This window comes from Pristiophorus japonicus, chromosome 2 (genome assembly GCF_044704955.1).
Source record: "Pristiophorus japonicus isolate sPriJap1 chromosome 2, sPriJap1.hap1, whole genome shotgun sequence".
NCBI lineage: Eukaryota > Metazoa > Chordata > Chondrichthyes > Pristiophoridae > Pristiophorus > Pristiophorus japonicus.
In genome coordinates, this window is record NC_091978.1 from 18731952 (window position 1) to 18742889 (window position 10938).

At 48.0% G+C, this 10938-nt stretch overlaps 1 protein-coding gene across 1 annotated transcript in view; it reads right to left on the reverse strand.

Annotated features, from left to right (window-relative positions):
* The window catches only part of adissp (adipose secreted signaling protein), a 277083-nt gene extending 266391 nt beyond the window's left edge, over window positions 1-10692 (reverse strand). Inside the window, exon 1 of the mRNA XM_070861118.1 lies at window positions 10595-10692. Within this exon, the coding sequence (XP_070717219.1) occupies window positions 10595-10632 (38 nt within the window). The 5' untranslated portion in view covers window positions 10633-10692. The remainder of the gene's footprint in view (window positions 1-10594) is intronic.
* Between the last annotated feature and the right edge of the window lie 246 nt (window positions 10693-10938).

Below are 10938 nucleotides of genomic sequence, written 5' to 3' on the forward strand. Positions count from 1 at the left end.
GCGTGTACGGTGTCAAAAAGATGCACCAATACCTTTTCCGGGCCATGTTTTCATTAGAAACTGAGCACAAACCCGTCACGTCCCTACTATCCGAGTGCAAGGCAATCAACACCAACGCCTCGGCGCGCATTCAGCGGTGGGCACTCATGCTGGCGGCTTACGACTGCACAATAAGGCACAGACCAGGCACAGACAACTGTGCCGACGCGCTTAGCAGGCTACCCCTGGCGACCACAGAAGGGTCCGACGAACAGGACTGTGAGATGGTCATGGCAATCAATGCCTTTGAATCCACAGGTTCGCCCATGACTGCTCGCCAAATCAGAGCCTGGACAACCAGCGACCCCACATTATCCCTAGTTAAAAGATGCGTTTTAACCGGTGACTGGGCAGAGGCTCGCAATGCCTGCCCCGAGGAGGTTAAACCCTTCCATAGGCGCATGCATGAACTCTCACTACAGGCAGACTGCCTGATGTGGGGCAGCCGAGTAGTTATGCCCTTACGAGGCAGGAAGGCGTTTGTCCGGGAGCTCCATCGCGAGCACCCGGGGATCGTCCTTGTGAAGGCCATAGCCAGATCTCATGTCTGGTGGCCTGGCATTGATGTGGACTTGGAGCTCTGTGTCTGTCGGTGCACCATTTGTGCCCAACTCAGTAATTCCCCCCAGGGAGGCCCCCCTAAGCCCCTGGCCCTGGCCCACCAAACCGTGGTCACGGGTGCATGTAGACTATGCGGGCTCATTCATGGGCAAAATGTTCCTCGTAATCATTGATGCATTTTCAAAATGGATCGAGTGCACCATTTTAAACTCGAGCACCACCTCCAACACTGTGGAGAGCCTTAGAACCATGTTTGCAACGCACGGCATTCCTGACATATTGGTCAGTGATAATGGTCCGTGCTTCACCAGCCCAGAATTTCACGATTTTATAGTTAACCACGGTATAAATCACATTAAGACGGCACCTTTCAAGCCGGCTTCCAATGGCCAGGTGGAGCAAACAGTGCAGATCATTAAACAAGGCATGCTCAGAATCCAAGGTCCCACGCTGCAGAGCCGCCTGTCGCGACTGCTGCTGGCATACAGATCTCGTCTGCATTCGTTGACTGGGGTTCCCACCGCACAACTATTGATGAAACGAACCTTAAAGACCAGGCTCTCGTTAATACTCCCAGACATGCATGAAATTGTTGAGGCTAAGCGTCAAAAGCTAACTGAGTACCATGACCGAAATTTGAAGGGGAGGTGGAATGAGATAGGGGACAAAGTGTTTGTGCTAAACTATGGCCGGGGTCCCAAATGGCTTGCAGGGACAGTAACAGACAAAGAGGGAAACAGGCTACTGATTGTACAAATGGACAATGGCCAAAACTGCCGGAGGCATGTAGACCAAGTAAAAAGTAGATTCACTGCTAACACTGAAGAACCAGAGGCAGACTACAATGTGGAACTCACACCACACCTGATGGACAGACAGGTGGAATAACCTAAGGAAAGGGCAGTCTCAACAGACAGGCCAGGCGAGATACCAGCGATCACACCGAACGAAACACAGGCACTAAGGCAAATAACTGAACCACAACTAAGATGCTCCACGCGAGACAGCAGACCACATGAGAGACTGAATCTATAAAGGCAATAAGACCTTGGGGGAGGATGATGTCATGTATGTCACATGACTGTATATAACTGTACCTTACCATGCTATACATGACTGTAACTGGATATGACCTGTAACAATATGCATACCTTACCACCAGGGGTGCACTTGCAGGAGACACTCCATACCTGTCCCACTGAGGTATATAAAGGAAGGTCTCAGGCAAGTGCAGCACTGGAGAACTGGAATTAAAGGTGCAGGTCTTGAGTGACCTTGACTTCAGCATGTGTCTCGTGTAAGTCAGTGCATTAGAGTCAGGACTTAACACCTTGGACAACAAGGACCATTTTCCACACCTCGGGAGCCTACTGTCAACAAGGGCTGATGTCGATGACGAAGTCGAACACTGCCTTCAGTGTGCCAGCGCAGCCTTCGGTCATCTGAGGAAGAAAGTGTTTGAAGACCAGGCCCTCAAACACGGCAGCAAGATCATGGTCGACAGAGCAGCAGTGATTCCCGCCCTCCTATATGCCTCAGAGACATGGACTATGTACAGCAGGCACCTCAAAGCACCGGAGAAGTATCACCAAAGCTGCCTCTGCAAGATCCTGCAAATCCATTGGCAGGATAGGTGCACCAACGTCAGCGCTCTCGTCAGGCCAACATCCCCAGCATCGAAGCACTGACCACGGTCGACCAGCTCCGTTGGGCGGGCCACATCATTCGCATGCTTGACACGAGACTCCCAAAACAAGCGCTCTACTTGGAACTCCTACATGGCAAGCGAGCCCGAGGTGGGCAGAGGAAACATTTCAAGGACACCCTCAGAGTCTCCTTGATAAAATGCTACATCCCCACCAACACCTGGGAATCCCTGACCCAAGACCGCCCTAAGTGGAGGAAGAACATCTGGAAGGGCGCTGAACACCTCGAGTCTCTACGCCGAGAGCATGCAGAAACCAAACGCAATCAGTGGAAGGAGCGCATCGCATCCCAAGCACCCCATCAACCACCGTCTGCCCCACCTGTGACAGAGACTGTAGGTCCCGCCTTGGACTCAAGTCACATAAGAACTCACTTTTAGCATGGAGCAAGTCATCCTCGACTCCGAGGGACTGCCTAAGAAGAATCTCCTTCAGCCGCACAACCCTCTCTGCGCTCCTCTAATTCTGCATTCCTGAGCATCCCTGATTATAATCGCTCAACCATTGGTGACCATGTCTTCTGTTGCGTGGGCCCCAAGCTCTGGAACTCCCTCCCTAAACCTCTCCACCTCTCTACCTCCCTCTCCTCCTTTAAGACGCTAATTAAAACCTATCTCTATGACCAAGCTTTTGGTCACCTTCCCTAATTTCTCCTTATGTGACTCAGTGTCTAAGCTTGTTTGACAACATTCCTGTGGAGCATCTTAGGACGTTTTACCACATTAAAGGTGCCATATAAACACAAGTTTTGATGAAGTGTCATCGACCCGAAACTTTAACTCTGCTTCCTCGCCACAGATGCTGCCTGACCTGCTGAGATTTCCAGCATTTTCTGTTTTGATTCCAGATTCCAGCATCGGCAGTATTTTGCTTTTGTGCAAGTTGTTGTTGTGAAGAGTTTTTCCTGAATTCCCTGTTGTATTTATTAGTGACTATGGCCCCAAGTTTTGGTCTTCCCTTTATGTGGAAACATCTCTATGTCGACCCGAACAAACTAAAAATAGTAAAACATGACCTAATCCATTTACTGAATTCAACACATTAATGACTCAGTGTTGTTGATCGAGAAATCGGCCCCATCGTGTAAATCTCTGAGAGTTGAGGCAATGTGCAATTTAAATTTTCTCCTAGTTCCTTCCTTAGTCACAAGATCCAAAAAGCTGTGACACTAAATGAGCAAACTAGCTGGCAGGCAACGTGTGTTGTTCTCAGATGTACCATACAAAGGCAAAACCACAATCCTAAATATGTGATTTACATATAAGAAGAGACTCTCAATGAGTCCTGAGGCTCTAGAGGAAGCTCAGACAGTTATTGGGAACCTGCCAGATGGAGAGACGAAGATAATTATTTTTACGCAGCGATCTGGAACACGCTGCCTGAAAGGGCGGAAAAAGCAGATTCAATAACAACTTTCAAAAGGGAATTGGATAAGTTCTTTAAAGGTAAAAAAAATTGCAGAGCTATGGGGAAACATAGAAACATAGAAAATAGGTGCAGGAGTAGGCCATTCGGCCCTTCGAGCCTGCACCACCATTCAATAAGATCATGGCTGATCATTCACCTCAGTACCCCTTTCCTGCTTTCTCTCCATACCCCTTGATCCCTTTATCCATAAGGGCCATATCTAATTCCCTCTTGAGTATATCCAATGAACTGGCATCAACAACTCTCTGCGGCAGAGAATTCTACAGGTTAACCACTCTCTGAGTGAAGAAGTTTCTCCTTATCTCAGTCCTAAATGGCTTACCCCTTATCCTAAGACTGTGTCCCCGATTCTGGACTTCCCCAACATCCGAAAGAGCGGGGAGTGGGATTAATTGGACAGCTTTTTGAAAGAGCCGGCACAGTCACGATGGGCTGAATGGCCTCCTTCAGTGCTGTATGATTCTATGTTAAACTGTATATTTTATCTGAAATGGTTTCATAATTGAATAAATGAGTGTTTAAGGGAAATTTATGCAGCTGTGTTTTATCAAATGGAATAAAGTGTTTAATAATCTTTCTTTTTCCATTTAATTCTTATGTCATTTCAAAATTAGTCATTAAAGATCTTCAAAGAATTTTCATGGGTGGGAGAGAAAAAAACAGAATTTAAGTCACGATCTCTCCTCTAAAGGACTTTAGTGAACCAGTTGTGTTATTTTATAACAATCTGACAGCTTCAAGGTCACTTTTACTGATTTTATTTTTCAACTCAAGTCAAATTGTCCAACTGCCGTGATGGGATGTGAATGCACTCTCTCCGGATCAATAGTCCAGGCCACTGGATTACAAATCCAGTTTTATAAATTATGTTAATCATGGCATTACATAACAAAAAGTCAAATATTTTATTCGAGGCTTGGTGATACTGAGAAACTTAACCAAGCTGAATGGAAGGGCAAATGTCACATGAGCTGTGGCACGTGATCGAATGTGATGTCAGATAATCAAATCTCCAGGAATACATCAGACGGGAGTTGGCAACCCTAAGTGTAGTGGCTAATATATAGGGCCCACATTTCCCCAGGAGTTGTGTTGTGTATGGAGAAAGAGTCAGACTGAACACTGTGAGCTCAAAGTAAAGTGTGACCGTAGTCTTTTAGTGCAGGTCTCCAGAGTGCCTCTCCAACCTGTGAAGCCTCCTTAAATACCCATGCTCCCAAGAGATTATGGGATCCCTTGGGACTGGCGGATGAATCCTCTGGTGGCTGTACAGAGTAAATACAAGTCCACATATGTAACAACATTCCCCCACAAAGGCAATAGTGTAACTATTTACAATGTGAGTTGATCTGGGGCCCTTCTTGCCCTGGTTGATCGTCTCGGTGTGAAAGCTGGTGTTGTTGAATCATTTGTTGGGCCCTCGCTGGGCTGCTGTGCAGCTGGCCTTGCTGGGCTGCCTGGTGTGTTGGGCCCTGCAGCGCTGCTGTGGATGATGGGTTATGTTTCGTGGTCAACCGTGGTGCCGGTTGCCACTGGTGTGTATGTTGGGGGATCAAAAAAGGTGGGGTCCAAGGTGGGTTGCTCAGGATAGTCCGTAAATCTGAGTTTCATTTGGTCCAAGTGTTTCCGGTGAATGAGTCCATTTGAAAGTTTGACCCGAAACACCCTGCTCCCCTCTTCGGCCACGACAGTGCCGGGAAGCCACTTGGGACCTTGTCCATAATTTAATACAAGTACAGGATCATTGATTTCAATCTCGTGTGACACATTTGCGCTATCATGGTATGCACTTTGTTGAAGCCGCCTGCTCTCTACCTGTTCATGTAGATCAGGGTGAACTAACGAGAGCCTTGTCTTAAGTGCTCTTTTCATGAGCAGTTCAGCAGGTGGGATCCCAGTGAGTGAGTGGGGTCTCATGTGGTAACTAAGCAGGACTCTGGATAGGCGAGTCTGCAGTGAGCCTTCCGTTATCATCTTCAATCCTTGCTTGATGGTTTGCATTGCTCTCTCTGCCTGACCATTGGACGCTGGTTTAATCGAGGTAGATGTGACATGTTTGATCCCATTACGGGTCATGAATTCTTTGAACTCAGCACTGGTAAAACATGGCCTGTTGTCGCTCACCAGGACATCGGGTAAGCCGTGAGTGGCAAACATGGCCCGCAGGCTTTCATTAGTGGCAGTGGACGTGCTAGTCGACATTATCTCACATTCAATCCACTTGGATTACGCGTCAACAACTACAAGGAACATTTTACCCAAGAATTGGCCTGCATAGTCGACATGGACCCTAGACCACGGTTTGGAGGGCCAAGACCATAAATGTAGTGGCGTCTCCCTGGGTACATTGCTTAACTGCAAGCATGTATTACATTTGTGAACGCAGGACTCTGCGGGCCACCACACGTGGGATCTGGCTATCGCTTTCATCATTACGATGCCTGGGTGGGTACTATGGAGGTCATTGATGAAGGTGTCTCTGTCCTTCTTGGGGACCACTACTCGATTGCCCCACAGAAGGCCTGTATAGACATTTCATCTTTGCGCCGCAGGAATGGCTTTATCTCTTCCTGCACACAGCTTTTGACTAGAGATAATAAGGGGTCCTGGCTTGTTCAGGTTTTGATCTGCCGGGCAGTGACGGGTGATTGCTCATTCTCAAATGCTTCCAAAACCATGGCTAGATCTGCGGGCTGCGCCATTTCCACCCCCGTGGTGGGCAATGGCAGCCTACTGAGAGCATCGGCGCAGTTTTCTGTGCTTGGCCTGTGGCGGATGGCGTAGTTGTATGCGGATAACGTGACCGCCCATCTCTGGATACGGGCCGATGCATTGGTATTTACTCTCGGAAAACAGGGATATAAGTGGCTTATGGTCAGTTTCCAATTGGAATTTTAGCCCAAATAGGTATTGTGCATTTTCTTTACCCCATAGACACATGCTAACGCTTCTTTTTCAATCATGCTGTAGGCTGCCTCGGCCTTAGACAGACTCCTGGATGCATAAGCAACCGGTTGCAGTTTCCCGAAATACACACACCGACGCCATATGACGACGCATCACATGCTAGTACCAAACGCTTACATGGATCATACAACACAAGCAATTTGTTTGAGCATAACAATTTTCTCGCTTTTACAAAGGCATTTTCTTGGCTTTTGCCCAAACTCATTCGCCCCCTTTTCGTAGTAAGACATGCAGTGGTTTTAACAGTGTGCTGAGACCCGGTAAGAAATGACCAAAGTAGTTCAAGAGTCCCACAAACAATCGCAGCTCTGTCACGTTCTGTGGCCTCGGTGCGTTCTCGATTGCCTCTGTCTTCGCGTTGGTGGGCCTGATGCCATCTGCCGCAATCCTCCTTCCCAGGAACTCCACTTCAGGTGACAGGAAAACGCACTTCGAGCGTTTTAACCTGAGCCCCACGCGATTGAGTTAACTAAGAACCTCCTCCAGGTTCTGCAGGTGCTCGACTGTGTTCCGGCCTGTGACCAAGATGTCGTCCTGGAAGACCACGGTGTGCGGGACCGACTTCAATAAACTTTCCATGTATCTCTGGAATATCGCCGCCTCTGATCCGATTCCAAACAGGCATCTGTTATAAACAAAAAGACCTTTGTGCGCGTTGATGCAAGTGAGGGCCTTCGATGATTCCTCCAGTTCCGGCGTCATGCAGGCTGAAGTCAGATCCAGGATCGTGAATGTCTTTCCTCCCGCCAGCGTTGCAAAGAGGTCGTCGGCCTTTGGTAGTGGGTATTGGTCCTGCAGGGAGAAACGATTAACAGTTACTTTGTAATCGCCACAGATTCTGACAGTGCCGCCCCCCTTGAGGACTGGGACATTAGGACTGGCCCACTCGCTGAACTCGATCGGTGAAATGATGCCCTCTCTTTGTCGTCGGTCTAGCTCGATCTCTACCCTTTCTCTTATCATGAACGGTACTGCTCTCACCTTGTAATGGATGGGTCGTGCCCCCGGAATTAGATGGATGTGCACTTTTGCTCCTTGGAATTTCCCGATGCCTGGTTCGAACAGTGAAGCAAATTTGTTTAAGACCTGGGCACACAAAGTGTCGTCAGCAGGCGATAGCACTCGGATGTCGTCCCAGTTCCAGCGTATCTTTCCCAGCCAGCTCATAGAAACATAGAAACATAGAAATATAGAAAATAGGTGCAGGAGTCGGCCATTCGGTCCTTCGAGCCTGCACCACCATTCAATGAGTTCATGGCTGAACATGCAATTTCAGTACCCCATTCCTGCTTTCTCGCCATACCCTTTGATCCCCCTAGTAGTAAGGACTACATCTAACTCCTTTTTGAATATATTTAGTGAATTGGCCTCAACAACTTTCTGTGGTAGAGAATTCCACAGATTCACCACTCTCTGGGTGAAGAAGTTTCTCCTCATCTCAGTCCTAAATGGCTTACCCCTTATCCTCAGACTGTGACCCCTGATTCTGGACTTCCCCAATATTGGGAACATTTTTCCTGCATCTAACCTGTCTAAACCCATCAGAATTTTAAATGTTTCTATGAGATCCCCTCTCATTCTTCTGAACTCCAGTGAATACAAGCCCAATTGATCCAGTCTTTCTTGATATGTCAGTCCCACCATCCCGGGAATCAGTCTGGTGAACCTTCGCTGCACACCCTCAATAGCAAGAATGTCCTTCCTCAGGTTAGGAGACCAAAACTGTACACAATACTCCAGGTGTGGCCTCACCAAGGCCCTGTACAACTGTAGTAACACCTCCCTGCTCCTGTACTCAAATCCCCTCCCTATGAAGGCCAACATGCCATTTGCTTTCTTAACCGCCTGCTGTACCTGCATGCCAACCTTCAATGACTGATGTACCATGACAGCCAGGTCTCGTTGCACCTCCCCTTTTCCTAATCTGTCACCATTCAGATAATAGTCTGTCTCTCTGTCTTTACTACCAAAGTGCTAACCTCACATTTATCCACATTATACTTCATCTGCCATGCATTTGCCCACCCAGTACCACCCGGAGCTTGTGCACCGCTCCATCGTAGAAGAGCTTTACGGTAACACTGACGATTACAGGAATCAGTTCTTTTGTGTAAGTTCTTAGTTTCCTGCGAATTGGAGTTAAGACTGGCCTTGAGGCCTTGTTGCACCACAACCTTTCGAAAGTCTTTTTGCTCATGGTGGACTTGCTCGCACCCGTGTCCAGCTCTACTGACACCGGGAGTCCATTTAGTTCAACATTCAGCATTATCGGGGGACAATTCGTGGTGAATGTGTGCACCCCATGTACCTCTGCCTCCTCTATCTGAGGCTCTGTTTCATCATGATCCTCCTCTGCAACATGGCGGTTTCCACGTTTAACAGGCTTAGCAGCTCGCCTGCACAGTCGTTGGAGGTGTCCCATTGTTCCACATCCCTTGCAAACGTATCCTTTGAATCGGCATGAATGGAAACGATGATCATCCCCACAGCGCCAACAAGGTGTTAATGGCCTTGCATTTATCACCCTTGATGGTGGACTCTGAGACATCTGCGGTCGGGGGCTGCAGGTATGTGTGACCTGCCTTGTATATTACGATTCGAAAACAACATCACTTTGTTCACATACTTGTAGCAGCACTTGTGTGCTGTGAGATTTGCTTCGTATTGTCACTGGTGGCAATGAACCCCTGGGCTATCGCTATGGCCTTACTCAAGGTTGGGGTCTCTGCAGTCAAAGGTTTGTGAAGTATGGTTTCATGGCCAATGCCAAGTACGAAAAAGTCTCTGAGCATGTGCTCCAAATGTCCTTCAAATTAGCAATGTCCTGCAAGGCGTCTTAGCTCAGCGACATAACTCGCCATCTCCTGGCCTTCAGACCTTTTGTAGGTGTAGAACCGGTACCTTGCCATCAGAACACTTTCCTTCGGGGTCAAATGCTGTCAGACCAGTGCGCACACATCGTTGTACGATTTCTCCGTGGGTTTCGCTGGAGTGAGCAGATTCTTCATGAGGCCATATGTTGGTGCCCCACAGACGGTGAGGAGGATCGCTCTACGTTTGGCAGCGTTCTCTTCCCCATTAAGCTCGTTGGCCACGAAGTATTGGTCAAGTCGCTCCACAAAAGTTTCCCAATCATCTCCCTCCGAAAATTTCTCCAGAATGCCCACTGTTCTCTGCATCTTTGGGTTTGCTATCTGTATTTCGTCGCCAGTTGTTGTGTATGGAGAAAGAGTCAGACTGAACACTGTGTGCTCAAAGTAAAGTGTGACCGTAGTCTTTTATTGCAGGTCTCCAGAGTGCCTCGCCAACCTTTGAAGCCTCCTTAAATACCTGTGCTCCCAAGGGATTATGGGACCCCTTGGGACTTTGGGGGAATGAGCCCTCTGGTGGCTGTACAGAGTAAATACAAGTCCACATATATAACAAATTGCTCCTTTTTTTTGGAGCAACTTGATTTTTCTGGACTATCTTTTTGGTTGCAATTCTGGCCATTTAATTTGCGTCAGTGTAAGTGAGTTAGGTTTCTTTTTGTTCCGTTTTTTTTTCAAAAGGGAGCGTTCCCAGCCACTTACCCCTATTTTAGGTGTTTGGGCAGCAAATAGTTGCTCCAATCTAACTTAGGCCAGCGTATATTGCCACTTCTATCTGCACAGAAAAACCTCACCTAGAGTTAAGGAATCAGCGCAAGTAATTACATTTAAAGCACCACCAAGCATCAAACAAAGCACAAAAAGTAATAAGCAATTAATTAACAAATAAAATAGAAGGCACCCTGCACCTAAAGCACCAAGACCAAAGTAATAAGCAATCAGTTAATAACAAATAAAAAAATAGGAGGAATCCTGCACCTAAAGCACCAAAATCAAACAGTAAATAAAAAATAGAAGTCCTACCTTAGGGAATGCAGCGGGCCGCCGATGAGGGAGCCCATTCGGCCAAGGCTAGGGACGGCGTGCTTCAGGCCTCTCCTACATAGCCTGCAGCGCGCACTCACAGATTCAGCCTGCCAGGAGCTACTGCACATGCGCACAGACTCTAGCGCACATGTGCAGAGGACCCGGCACTGTTTTCAGCGCGGGATCTGGCTCTGCCTTCAATCCGCTGCGCCACGACCGAAGAGAGGCTGGGGAGCGGCCAGAATACTGACGTCTTTTTTCGGCGCGCTGGGAGGCGGACAAAAACGACGCACCTCAGGTGAGGGCACCAGAAAAATAGGTTAGGGAAACTCTAGCCCTTT